At 28.2% G+C, this 15,433-nt stretch overlaps 1 protein-coding gene across 2 annotated transcripts; it reads left to right on the forward strand.

The window, feature by feature from the left end:
* Positions 1-8,276: 8,276 nt before the first annotated feature.
* LOC136089294 (uncharacterized) lies at positions 8,277-11,259 on the forward strand. Of its 2 annotated transcripts, XM_065815226.1 has the most exons (7): positions 8,277-8,508; positions 8,812-8,923; positions 9,167-9,250; positions 9,634-9,869; positions 10,020-10,237; positions 10,495-10,654; positions 11,088-11,259. In XM_065815226.1, exons 1-7 carry the CDS (start codon positions 8,277-8,279, stop codon positions 11,243-11,245), a joined length of 1,200 nt encoding a protein of 399 aa, XP_065671298.1. In that variant the 3' UTR covers positions 11,246-11,259. The 2 variants fall into 2 exon arrangements, with proteins under 2 accessions (XP_065671298.1, XP_065671299.1); XM_065815227.1 differs by lacking the exon at positions 10,495-10,654 and having other exon boundaries at positions 11,088-11,247.
* The last annotated feature ends 4,174 nt before the right edge of the window (positions 11,260-15,433 follow it).

The raw sequence follows: 15,433 nt of genomic DNA on the forward strand, positions 1-15,433 counted from the left end.
ATTGAGTACTTATATATATATATATATATATATATATATATATATATATATATATATATATATATATATATATATATATATATATATATATATATATATATATATATATATATATATATATATGTATATATATATATATATATATATATGTATATATATATAAATATATATATATATGTATATATATATATATATATATATATATATATATATATATATATATATATATATATATATATATATATATATATATATAAATATATATATATATATATATGTGTATGTATGTATATATATATATAAAATCACTTCTACAACATAAAATTACAACGAGAAATTCTGAGTTAAATCTGAGTTATTATTTGAGTTAAAGTTAACGTGAAAGTATTATCTAAATTATCTCCACTTCTAACAGCAAGAAGTTTATTATTAAAGAATAAAGAAAAAATATACACTATGCGAGACCAGAGTATAATGATACGTAGCAGTGAAACATATGCAATAAAGGTGATGTCCATCAAATAATGTTCTCTATTTGGAAAGAATTGAAAAGACATCAATCAGATAGATGTGCGGTGCAACTAAGAAAACAAGAAAAGTTGTGGTGATCTTTTATAGAGATTAGGAATAGTGAGTGTACCTGTCGGGTGCATCAGGGAAGATTAAGGTGGTTTAAAGTCGCAGTTAATCATGTAGTAGCGTCCAGAGCTTAGAGTTTCAGGAGAAAAAGTAAAAAGTAGAAGCTGGAAACTTGGAGATGGTGTGTTACAGGCGACATGAACAAGCTACAGTTAAGCAAGAAAATGCTTATGATCTTATACAATAGAGAAACAGCTTTATGAGTCACAATTTTAGACATATATTTTTTGTTTTAACAGATTGGATGTTTATATATTGATCAGTTGATTATATATAAATCATGTCAAAATCATTTATTTGTTTTCCTGTATATTGAAATTCTGTTCAATTATTATAAATTTAGGATTTATAGTTGATTACATGCTGTGTTACTTATGGGACGGCATTGCATTAAACTTGTTGTTTTCAGTTGAATATTTCGAGCCAAATATTTAACCTACATAAACTGGCTACTGAAGTTAAATTAAGGAGTTTATTATTCTGCATAAAATTATTCAAAAGGTTGTTTTAGCTTGTTGTGGACTCGAAGGATAAATGAAAATAAGTTAATGATTAATTTTTAAATTTTTATTAATTAAAACAATAAGAAATATTAATATAACAACAATGATTTTCAATTTCATCACATTCTCCCCGACAACTTTAAGTTTTAAGTAATCAATTGTTCAAAGATCTAACCGATTTGGAGCCATGCACTTTCAAGTTGATCGTCTTTTACGGTAAAATATTATTTACAACCATATTGGACATGGCAAGATGAGACTCACAGGATATTGTAGAAGGATCGAATGACACAGTATCATCTGGTTTTTGCAACTGGTGTGCAGCCTCATCTGGTTCTTGTAACAGGTGTGCAGTAGATTTGACAGTTGCTAATAACAGATTTCAAAACATTTACTTGGTAATTTGCGAGAAGCAATCATTCTGGTAACACCAGGGTGGCATAACGAATTGTGTAAAGACAATAGAATAAACAAGCTCATTGCTGAAGAGTACATACAGCTAAAAGTATCAGATGCAATATTGTATTCCTTTTCGTTAAACATGTCAAAGTTGTAACAAAAAAGCTCAAGACGCCGTTAATATATTTTATCATTCTTGATTTTACTCGCATTATTCTTATTAAACATAAACAACACAGATTGTTGATCAGTTAAAAGCTTGAAACACTTCCCAGTTAGTAAATGGCACTAATGCGAACAGATTCTACAACAGCACATGTCTCTTTTTCAATAGGGGGATATTTTACCTCAGATCGATATAACAATTGCAAAAAAAAGCAACTGGTCTGCCATTTTGATTAAAAAAGTCCTGCAATAGCTGTATCAGATGCATGGGTTTCTAATGGCTCATTCTCATTAATAGAACACAACAAGCTGGACATTTATATCTAGGATGCACAGTGTTTCCACAAAAGAAGCAATTTTTTTTTGAGGAGTTAGGAATAGCAGCAGATGTGGTGAGAATTTCTGTATTGTTATTAGAAACAGGTGCTGTAAAAGTAGGTTTTTGGTAAACCAAGGATAGATAATCTTCAGAATACTTTTGAAGAGATACGTAAGTTCTAGCTTTGTAAAACATAACCTCTTGTGTCATGTCATGAGCTTTGTCCGTTTGTTTTTTGTTACACAATGATTAACAAGTTAATAAAATTGTTGTGGACTCAAAGGATAAATGACAATGCTGAATTATTGCTTTTTAACATTTTATTGACCAAAACAATTAGAAGAAATATTAATATTACAACAATAATAATAATGCTTAATTATATATTTTACGGGGACAATTTTACGCTTTTATCAAAATGTAGTTTAGCTACTATTTATATAAAAAGTATGAGGCACAACTTTAATTTGAAATTTAAAAGAAAAAAATATCAAAGTTTAAAATTTTATAAACATATGGCAACCAAATGATTACATGGTTTTTGTTTGAATTTATTTATTTATTTTATCAAAATAACTCACTTGAGCGTGGAATTTGCCATAGTGTATGGTACAATTAAAGTGCTCGATGTTCTTAAAGAACAGAGCAGTAGAAATTAGTAAAAACACTTATCTAATTAAGGCTGTCGAAGAAAATTAGATAAGTGTTTATATATACATATATATATATATATATATATATATATATATATATATATATATATATATATATATATATATATATATATATATATATATATATATATATATATTAGGGCGGGTCAAATTTTTTTTTAAGAAGCAGCATATTGTGGGGGTTTCCTATATATGTGTATAGGATATATACAAATTTTTAGGTCTGTGCTAGCCTCTGTAGGGGTCGCACACAAAATCTAATTTTTAAGCATTTTAAAGAAAAACGGGGTATAAGAAACTTTTATATATAACTATTTTATAATTGTTTTATTTTATTTTATATAATTGTAATGATTTAGATATACTACAAAAATGTTCTACTAAAATACTGTTTAGGTATTTTATTAGAATAGGGGATTCAAGATGTTTAAAAAGGATATGAGCTTTAAAATGCTTTCTGTTCATATATATTACCTTTTCTAAGTAAAAAAACAAAACTTTTAGAAATATAAAAAAAATAGAATGAAAAATTTTTATAGGCTACAAAAAAATGTATATTTTTGTAAATGTCTTATTTCCATTGCGCTTTCCAATTAAATTTAGGCATTTTTCCCCTGGACTCCAACAGGTTTATTACACATAAGTGACGTTTTTCGAAGCAATATCTATTTTATGATGCCTTTGTGACTTCTCCAACTATTCTTTCCATATTCTGACTATGACAAGGATACTTTGGGATACTTAATGGAGTGTCATTGGCTTTCAAAATATATTCATTTGAATAGTCATTTAGTAAAGGTGGTGAATGAACTTCCTCGATGTCCCAATATATTAATTTACAGTAATCTATGGCTCCAAGATTTAATGTTGTAGAAAGTTTAAAATGTCTATTGGATTCGCTAGGATTTAAGTATCCTTTGAATGGCTGTAGTTCTAACTTGTTTTCTTTCATCACTTATCATCGCCAATAAAATGTTCTCTGGGTTAGCGAAATATGAGTTTTTCTTTAAAACTTGCTCCATTACCTCTTTATATTTTACATCAATAATTGCATTTTTAACTAGTTGAGCAATATACCAAAAGTTTTGAGCACCATTGGTTGTCCAAAATTTTTGGTATATTGCTCAACTAGTTATATTCATTATTAGATTCATCTAATATGATATTATCCTCAGATTCATAAAAATTGTCATCAGTAATTTGTCTATCAGTGTCTTTCTCAACATTTGTATGTGTATTTAACTGTTTTTTTTTTCTTTTTTCAGTTTTCTTTAAAGTAGATGTGTAGGCACGATCAAGTAGTCCAAGTTGATTTGTGCGTTTCTTTTGCCTAACAAACGCATCCCATTCTTTTATTGGGACTTTAAAAGTACATCTGCATTTCTCTCTTTCTACTCCTAAATCATAACAGTTGCATGAACATATGTCAAACATGTTTTCAAAAGCTTTCAATTTGTCATAAAAATTGGCGTTTTTTCTAAGTCTTAAAGTTTTATTTGGATGTTTTTTCCATTAATCTACATACTTTTGAGAATTCTCCTTCTGTTTCGATTGTTGGAAAACTGAATTTATGCCAAATATTTTCAATTTTAGTGGTAACTAATCTGTAACATTCATGAGCAGAACTTGATCCTTTGCCTTTAGCATCTTTATTTCTACGAACATAATAGCAATATTTCACAACATCTCTTTTTGTAGGAATCATTGCAGTCGGAAAATTAGAACCTTGTCCAAATGTTAAGTTGCCGGTTTTACTGCGAGTATGAAATATAGCCATAATACAATCTGTTGCTTATTATTAGTTATATTTTATTTTCAATTACTAAAAATAAAAAGTAGGCAAATATATATACAAACAATAAATATACTATGTATAGAGACTAAAATGCAACAAATAGAATAAACCAAAAAATTACATAGTAGCATAGCAAAAGTTCTTATGCTGACATGACATCATATTTTGAAAGGTGATGAAGTTAAAAATTTTGATATTGAAAATTTTTTTGCTTAAAGTTTTTATGTAAATAGAATGTATACCCCAAAAAAAAAAAAAAATTGGGGGGGCAAAAATTAGGGTGTGTGGTGCAACCCCTAGGCGGTGTGTAAAATAAAATAAAATTAGTCTACAAAAACTCCACATACCCAGCAAACCATGACACTTGGGTCCCGCGCCGTTTTTGTCTGGGCTAGTCTGGGTTACCCAGCCTGGGTTCAGCGAGGTTTTAGCGTCGGTTTCAGTGTGGGTCCCGTGTAGATATCCCGAACCATCGTGAGCATGAATTCCATCGCTAACATTATTTAATTTAATTTACTTATATTAGCGACTTGAACATTTTGGGGTTTTAATTTATAGATTTATCTATTTTATATACATAGTGTTTATTTATACATAGTATTTATTTATATGAAACGTTTATATAAACGTTTATATGTTTTGTATGAAATGTTCATACAATTTTAAAAACATTTAAATTTTATTTATGCTATTTCGTATAATGAAATATTTCATTATACAAAATAGTTTAAACTATTTTGTATAACCCATGTACTTGTTATAATGATCATTGTATATATATATATATATATATATATATATATATATATATATATATATATATATATATATATATATATATATATATATATATATAATATATATATATGTATATATACATATCGATATATATATATATATATATATATATATATATATATATATATATATATATATATATATATATATATATATATATATATATATATATACAATGATATATATATATATATATATATATATATATATATATATATATATATATATATATATATATATATATATATATATACACACAATGATATATATATATATATATATATATATATATATATATATATATATATATATATATATATATATCATTGTATATGTTAATTATATTATTTTATATATTGCGCAAAAATTCGTGTTTCATCAGGTAATCTGTTAATTGTTTCATTAGATATATCTGATGAATCATGCAACAGATTACTTGATGATAATTATGATGATGATGAAAATAATGGTTAGCTGAAGCATTTATAACCCTTGCACATCTTAGCTAACCATAATTTTTTATTTGTCTTTACATATTTATTATTCAAGAAATAGCTGTTATCAGAAAACATCAAACACAATTAAAAATTATAATGGCAACATTTAACGTTAATTTCAAGATGTGTTCCGATAGAACAAAAAGAAGAAGAATTAATTCAAGAGTCTCAAATATACTGACAGAGTTATTTCAAAAAGATAAATATGAAAGTATTTCCATGCTAGACAATCCTGCTATTACTTCAAGGACATTGGATGACATAAGCTTTAGTAATTTAAAAAAAGGTTTTGATCAGAATGTAAATGGACACAAAAATCGAAATGAATGTTTAACTACTTTTGATAGATCACAAACCAAGTATTCAGAAATGCTCTCTGATAGTATTGAAAATAAATCAAGTGTTGATTTTGATTATAGTAGATGTGATTTGGAAGCTGATGAAGTTAGCAGCACCTTAAGTGACGATATTGATGATAATAATAAAAATGATGACTGTACATTAGGAAATATGTTGCAGGATTGGGCAATAACCTATCGTGTATCTCATTCAGCTTTAGGAGGTTTATTACGTATATTGAGTCCGTTACACTCTGAGCTTCCTACTGATTCAAGAACTCTTTTAAATACTCGTCGGAATATTGATATCAAGCATGTTGCAGGTGGAGAATATTATTATTTTGGGGTGCAGTATTGGATACAAAATATTTTTAAATTCAATCTTCCCAATTCTCAAGTTGAACTTTTACATATTAATATTAACATTGATGGTATACCACTTTTTAACAGCAATTCTATTTCTTTTTGGCCAATTCTTGGTTCACTGAAAGAGTGCCCATTAGGTGGAACTTTTCCTATTGCTATATATAGTAGTGCAAAAAAAACCTACTTCTCTTGATGAATATCTAAATGACTTTGTTTCAGAAATGAAGAGCTTAAAACAACATGGCTTTTTATTTAATAATAAAACTTATATAGTGAAAATTGATGCTATAATATGCGATGCACCAGCAAGGGCTTTCATTAAATGTATTAAACCTCACTCTGGTTATAATTCATGTGAGAGATGTATGCAGCGTGGCAAATGGTGTAACAAAATTACACTACCCAATATAGCAGAACCACTAATTACAGACTTAATCTTTACTGAGCGTCAATATTTTGAGCATCATGTAGGTACTTCACCATTGGAGGAGTTGGGTTGTGGTATGGTTACAGAATTTCCATTAGATTATATGCACCTTGTGTGTTTAGGTGCTATGCGTAGGATTCTGTTTCAATGGATTCATGGACCGCGTGGGGATTGTAAGCTATCTCAGTTACAATTATCCATGATATCTGACAACTTAGCTGTTATTTGTAAACACATCCCAAGAGAGTTTTCACGAAAGCCACGATCTCTTTTAGAATATAAAAAATGGAAAGCGACTGAATTAAGACAATTTTTATTGTACACTGGGCCTGTTGTCTTAAAAAATGTCCTAAAAGACACAGTTTATTCAAATTTCCTTGATTTGTCTGTTGCCATACGAATATTGCTCAGCCCAAATTTGTTGTCAAAAAATCTTGACTATGCCGAACAACTATTAAAATACTTTGTGGTCACATTTTCAAAGTTATATGGTGAAAATCAACTTGTATATAATATCCATTCTTTAATACATTTACCAAGTGATGCTAAACGCTATGGTGTTCTTGATAACGTGTCAGCGTTTAGATTTGAAAGTTACCTAGGAAGATTGAAAAAATTAGTTCGCAAGCCTCAAAATCCAACTGGTCAAGTGGTACGCCGAATTATTGAAGGGCACTGCAACATCAATCAAGACACTTCCAATAAAAAAGAACCAATCTTGAAGAAAATTCATTTAGATGGTCCTATGCCTGTTGAATACCAATCTTATATCCAATTCAAACATTACCATGGACCTGATTATTTTGTTTCCACATCAATTGGAGATAATTGTTTCAAGGTTGAAAATAAGTTAGGAATTGTAAAAAATATTTTGCATAATTCCACCTTTGCTGAGCCTAATGAAGCTTTAGTTGTGTTTGAAGAGTTTGAAGATATGGAACTATTTTTTTCAGATCCAGTTAGTTCCATTTCGCTTGCAATATACTTTGTTACCAAACTTACTGGCATAAGACGAACCTTTCCTATTGCTAGTCTCATGACCAAGTATATTCTACTCCCTTTTAAACAAGGATTTGTTGCTTTACCTCAAATGCATTTTTCATAATTTTTAATGAAATTGTTTTCAAGTTTTTTTCATATTAATATAGTTTACAGTGTGAATGTTTAATATACGATTTGTTATTCCATAAATAAATAAATATACAAAAATATCTATTATGACAAAAATTATTTTGGATTATTTTCATTTGATTTTAAAAAATTAAAGAAAGAGTAAGTCATAAGCTTTATGATTACATGACTTATTATTGTTTATTTAATTTCTGCAGTACTTTTTACAATAATAAATTTTTAAAAATGTATGCTATTCTCGAATATATTGAGACTCAAGAGATTGATTTTCTGCCAATCAAGTGGATGGTTGATAGACTCAACTGGGATGTTAATAATTTAATCAAAAATAAAACTGTTTTAAATTTTTACTATCCACCAGCAAAATCAGCGAACAAAGTGTTGAATGCCAAAAAAACATGCAGCAATCCAGAAGAACACTGGCTTTTATACAAAGTACGAATTCTGGGAACTGCAAGTAAGTATTGTTAAATTTTTTGAGATTCTTAGTGTTTGTCTTTTAATAGAAAATTTAAAGGTCCTTTAGGGACTATCAATTAGTCATATACAAAATGCTTTGGTAGTGGTAGAAAAAATATCTCTTCTTTCTCCTATTTCCAAAATATATTGTCTGTGCAAATTTTCAACAGCCAAAAATATACATAGACTTGCAGGAAGTTAAAACTAAAATTGTTTAGAGCATAATATTTAACTAATGTTGTTTATATTATTTTTCTGAATATTCAAATCAATGTACACAAAATATAAGTAATTTTTCTAGACACTCTTAAAAGTGCAAAAGAAAAAACAAAGCTGGCTGAAGAGACATCCAATGTTGATTATGATACAGATGATTCTGGTGATTGTAGAGATATGGAAACACGGAAAATTAGGTTTGTGATTTCAAGCAAGATTTACTTTTGTTCAGAGTTACAAAAAAAATTTAGCATATGCTTATTTCAAATTTATTTTTAACTTTTAGAAATATACTTGGTGGTTTTCAGATTTACAGATTATTTTCAGACTTTTATTTTTTATTTTTGTATATTGGTTGTTTTAATAATGAAACCAATTAATTAATTAATTTATTTTTATTTATTTTATAATTATAATTTAAAATAATAATTGTTTTATAGAAAAAGAAAACATTCTTTCATCTATGAAAGTGAAGTGGATGATGATAAAGTTGAAGACTTTTTTCAAGAAAGCCTAATAAAAGAGTAAGATAAAGTTCTATTTTTATAATGTATATAATATTATGAAAAGAATTATAAATAAACTAGTATTATGATTTTCTTATTTTTATTTATATTTTCAGATTTTTATAGAAGAGAGATGTGAATATTGTCTTTAATAGATAGGGTATGTGGAATAGTTAGGGGTGTCATTAAATTTGAAAAACTAGTAGTGAGGTGGATTTAATAGGCGATTGGTAAAGTTTATTGGGAAATTTAATACCCATAGGCTGTTAAAATTTATATTTGAATTAAGGAAATATAAAATGGTTTAATTTTGAGTGTGGATAGACCTGCGAGTAATAGTTTAAAAGTTTAATATAGCCTATAACATTTACACTTAGTTTGTTTTCTAATTGTTATTTCAGAAATACTAACACCTGTGGTTTTACAAAACCAACACCACCTGAACACTTGAGGGCAATGCAATCAAGCTCACATAAGTCTCAGGTTAAAATTAAGGAAAATGCATCAAAATACCTAAATAATGCACAATCCAATCCATCTGATGGCCAGCCTAGTGTACTACAACCTGATGTGTTGTCCAGTCAATCAAAAACTATTGTAGAAACACCAGCTCATGTATTAAGTTCGATCAACTCATGTAAGCTTGTTTTTAAAAGTTGCACATTTCTTTAATTAATAATTTTTTATAAGTTCATTAAAATTAGTTTATCAAACCTATGACTGTATAATAATTTTTAATTAACATTTTATTTACATTTGATAATTAAAAAAAATATATATGATTTAGCTGTTCTTTTGGAGAGGTTGATAACAACCCTTGAAGAGATAAAAGAAAATCAAAAGACTCATTCTGTAATGTTGCAATCCATTATGCGACAAATAAATACACCTCAGGTGGAAAAAGATAATGAAATGCATATAGGCATTCACCTTCCAATTTCCAGTCTCAAAGATATGGATGATTTGGAGGAGCAGTTAAAAGATCGATCAATCAAGAGAACATTGGTGATAAATAAAGATTTTTTTTTTTTGATTTATTGGTTTATTTTAATCTATGTTTGCCCCCAATCCTTACGAGACCTGCCTTGCCTCTTTTTTTAAGACCTCCTTCCCTTTATTATATCTTGACCAAAAAAAATTTGTACAATGTTAGACTAGCAATGCAATCGGTCATAAAACTAATAATTCAATTATCTCCTAATTTAATTCCATTTATTATTTATTTTTTTTACTAAAAAAATCAAATTTGTTACTTTTTTAAGACTTGTATTGTGTCTAATATTGGTGGAAGCTCATTGGATGATGCCATCAAAAGAATGATGAAATTTGTTCTGTCTAATAATCTTGGAAGATTGTGCAATCTCTCTGGACAGTCTGGAAAAGTATGTTTTTCAAAACTGGAAATATTTGAAGTAGTCTGCGGTAAGTTTTGCTTTTCACATAATAAATCCTATATTATTTTAAATATATTTGAATATATTTAAATTAATATGTAAGCATAAAAATAATATATTTGCTTATAATTAATGTTATGTATATATATATATATATATATATATATATATATATATATATATATATATATATATATATATATAATATATATATATATATATATATATATATATATATATACATATTCATTGACACGCTTAAATCCTGATATGTTGACATTACAATTACATGTTTACAATTAGACATTTAGTCATAGGCTATTTAATTTATGGCATTGCAATAAATTACTATTTTTTACTTTAAACCTATTGGTTTAAATGTTAGTAAATTTTTTTAAAAAGGATTTAAAACCTTTTAGTTATATTTACTAACATTTATTATTATTATCATTTGTGTTTAGGTGCAGTTAAAAGAAATGCATTGACAGCTAATGCAACCCAAAAGGAGATAGAGGTCGAGTTGCGCAAATGGTTTTCCAACGCCCGAGATCGAGGCCAAGACAGCCGGAAAAAAAAATCTTTATCAGATAATGCTGATCTGTTGTTATCAGAAATATAGTTAAACTTAAAAAATATTCGACTATTAAATAAAATATATAGACTTACTATCGTTCTAGGAGATTTGAGGATTGCCGTACGGTGATACTCGTGCGTGTGGTCAGACAAGTCGTAATCTGATCAGTATAGACAATTAAGCTTAAAAACAGTTTTATTACCATATCCCGCGATCAACCCTCCTAAAAACGTACCCATGCGGTTCCCGTGCGGGACCCTTCCAAAAACGTTCCCATGCGGTTCCCGTGTGGGCCCCCTGGACAAAACCTTGTGGGTCCCGACTGGGATTCCCGTACGGGTCCCATACTTTAAACAATGCGGGCCCCGTGTTTTTTGGCTGGCTGGGTAGTGCTGCTTGTCAAAATTTAAAAAAAAGTATGATTTTGACCCGCCCTAATATATATATATATATATATATATATATATATATATATATATATATATACTGTAAGATTGGGTGGCTTTGGCCCTTCGGGATGACTTTAGCCCAAGCAAAATTTTTGTTTACAAATGGTTTAAAATCGATACCTCAAGGTATGCCGGTTAATGTTTAGTAGCAAATTGTGGGAAATTTATTATTTATTTAGTCTAACTTAGTTTACTTACGTCGAGTCTTTGTGATATTATAAGTTGCACCTTAGAAGAAGCACCTAAAATCCGAATTTTTTTAGGTGTGTAAACTTTTACATCGATAGCAGTACCTGGAGAAGGTTTTTTATTGGAATATACACTGAATTAATTTTAAACCATTAGTGTTTGAATGTATCTTGTTTTGAAAGCTTAACAGTTTATTACTTTTTTGCAATTGAGATTAAAAAAAATAGGTTGTCTTTGGCCCACTACATAGGGTGACATTGGCCCACTACATAGGGTGACATTGGCCCGGGCTAAAGTCACCCCATGTATTAGAGTAAACCTTTTTTAGTGATCATTTATAGATATTATGGTAGTTACTATGTTGGAATGAAAAATTTTGTAGTAGTAATGCAATAGAAAATCAGTATAACAGTTTGTATTAGTAAATAGCGAAATTTGTTTAGTTCTTAGTTTAAACATGCCACAAAATTACAAGCCAAATCGTGGAAAAAGAAAATATGTTACTTTTACTTTAGAACAGTTAGACAATGCATTAAAAGATTTAAAGAATGGTTTAATTACTCAACGACAAGCAGCTTTGAAATACGATATACCAAGATCAACATTAAAAAATAAAATAAAACAGATATATCCTAAAAAGTATGGTGGTCAGCAAATATTTACATCAAAAGAAGAAGACATGTTTAAGGCATATGCAATAAAATCATCTGAGTTTGGTTTTCCTGTTGATAAATATGATTTAAGATGCATAGTAAAAGGGTATTTAGAGAAAAAAGGCGTTGTTATACCTCAGTTCAAAAATAATTTTCCAGGTGGCGATTGGATTCGATCTTTTTTAAAAAGAAATCCAGAACTCACAGTAAGATTTGCAAGCAACATAAAGCGAAAGAGAGCAGAAATAGGAACGACTGTGATTGATAACTACTTTATAAATCTATCAAATGAAATAAGTAATATATCACCTGATAATATAAGGAATTATGATGAAACCAATCTCAGTGATGATCCAGTTAAAAAAAAAAATATTAACAAAACGTGGATGTAAGTATCCTGAATGCTTAATAATTCTACAAAGACCTCGTTCTCTGTAATGTTTTGTGGCAATGCTAATGGTGAATTGCTACCACCTTATGTTGTTTTCAAAGCTGAGTCGTTATGGAATACATGGATGGAACATGGGCCACCAAAAGCACGTTATAACAGATCAAAAAGTGGTTGGTTTGACTCAACATGTTTTGAGGACTGGTTTTTCTCTTTACTTCTTCCAAGACTTAAGAAGGCTCAAGGAAGAAGTGTCATTATAGGTGATAACGTATCTTCACATTTGAGCATTGCAGTACTGGATGTATGTCAAAGCAATAACATAGGATTTGTGGCATTACCAGCAAACTCTACACATCTCACGCAGCCATTAGATGTTGCCTACTTTAGACCTATGAAGATTAACTGGCGCAAAATATTATGCGAATGGAAGGAGAAAGGAAAAGGAAGGAAAGTTGCTTCTCTTCCTAAAGATGAATTTCCTAGACTTTTAGACTGTTTAATTACCAACTTAAATGAGCATGGGAATGATAACCTTAGAGCTGGTTTTCGCAAAACTGTAATATTTCCATTAGACAAGTCTCAAGTGCTTTCACGACTACCATTTTGTAATGTAGGTTTAGACTCAACTACTGATTTAGTAAGCCAATCATTTTTAGATCATTTATGTAAGTCACTGGATGATCCCTCAGATGGTTCTAAAAAACCAAAGCGACGTAAAGTATGTGCTGTCCCAGGTAAAAGCTTATGTTCAACAGATATATCATTTTGTGTTATAAATGAAAACAATAGATTAAATTCAAATAATGTAGATACACCTATCAGTATTATAAATACAATCGAGACCAACAACATTGACTTTGCTGGCCCAAGTACAAATACTGGAACTACTGAGACTTCTAATCTAATTTTTGCGGATGTAGGTTTAGTCGTAGAAAGTCATACAGAATCTTTAGATCATTCAGCATTAGGCAAAAAGAACTTTCAAAATATTGATAAAACAAAAAATGTTTGTAAAAAGGAGAAATTGTTAAATCTTGTAAAGAATTGTTATGTAATTGTTAAATGCAATGGAGACTTAAATCCTGGACAGATTTGTTTATTTATTTTGAATTATTTATATTTAGCTAATCAATTAGTAAACTTTATAACTAATTATTTTAATAACTAATATTATTTAATGTAATAACTATTGAATAATTTTAAAGTAACTTTCGAAATTTTTTTTTTTGCAGTTGAAAAAATTAAGAAAAAATGGAGCAGAAATTACTATTATGAAAAAAAATGGACTTAACTGGAAATGGTCACTACCAGCAGTGCAACTTTTTTTTCCCCAGTCTGAAATAGTCAATTTTATTGAGGAACCAAAGAAAATTTCGAAAAGAGGAATTTATTCAGTTCCAGAATTTTTTCACTAAATTTTTTAAAACATTTATTTAGTCATTTTTGTTTACTTTATACCTAAACTCTTTTGTTTACTTGGTACCTATACTTGTTTAGTTTGTACCTATATTTTATTTACTGTATACAAGAACTTTGTTACTAAATCTTTTTTTGTCACTTTGTTTTTTTAAATTTATTTTCTTTGCCTAAATATTGTTGTTTTTATTGTTGTTTTGCTTCCTTTAGTCCCTTTTTACAGGGTTGGGCCAAAGTCACCCTAACACACCTAACACCCTAACACACCCTAACTAACAGACTTTGGCCCACCATTTAAACCACCCAAAAGATACTTCAGGTAAATAATTTTTAAATGGGAGACAGATAGTTCTAACTGTCCTTTCCATGTACTTCTAATAGTACTTTGTGTTTGAGGAAATAACTTTTGTGGCTTTCATGCAATAGACATTAAGGTGCAAAATGGGCCAAAGCCACTTAATCTTACGGTATATATATACATATATATATATATATACATATATATATACACATAGTATATATATATATATATATATATATATATATATATATATATATATATATATATATATATATATATATATATATATATATATATATGTATATATATATATATATATATATATATATATATATATATATATATATATATATATATATATATATATATATATTTATTTATATATATTATATATATAATTATATGTATATATAATATATATAATTATATGTGGGCGCTACTGCAGTTTCTCCCCCCCCCCCCTCCTTTTTTTATGATTGATTATGATAGAGAATTTTATGCTGATTAAGAATCGTATAAAAACATAGGTCTGAAAATCAACGGAAAGTGCTCTAATTCGACGTCAAAGTTTAAAAAAATCCCAATATAAACGCTAATATTCGCCATTTTGAAAATAACTGCTGATGGCTGTTTTAGTCGCTGTAATTAACTCGTAGTTAACGTAATTTTTACGTTAACATAAGATAACTAAAACATGTTCATCTTGTGAAATTTGCACGCACAATTTAAAAAATTCTTTCTTGCTAACCAACAGAATTTCAAAACTAAACTCATTAAAAAGAAACTATTGTAAACATATAATGCAAGTTAACAGTAATTAACATATAATTCGTC

This window comes from Hydra vulgaris, chromosome 13 (genome assembly GCF_038396675.1).
Source record: "Hydra vulgaris chromosome 13, alternate assembly HydraT2T_AEP".
Taxonomy (NCBI): Eukaryota; Metazoa; Cnidaria; class Hydrozoa; order Anthoathecata; family Hydridae; genus Hydra; species Hydra vulgaris.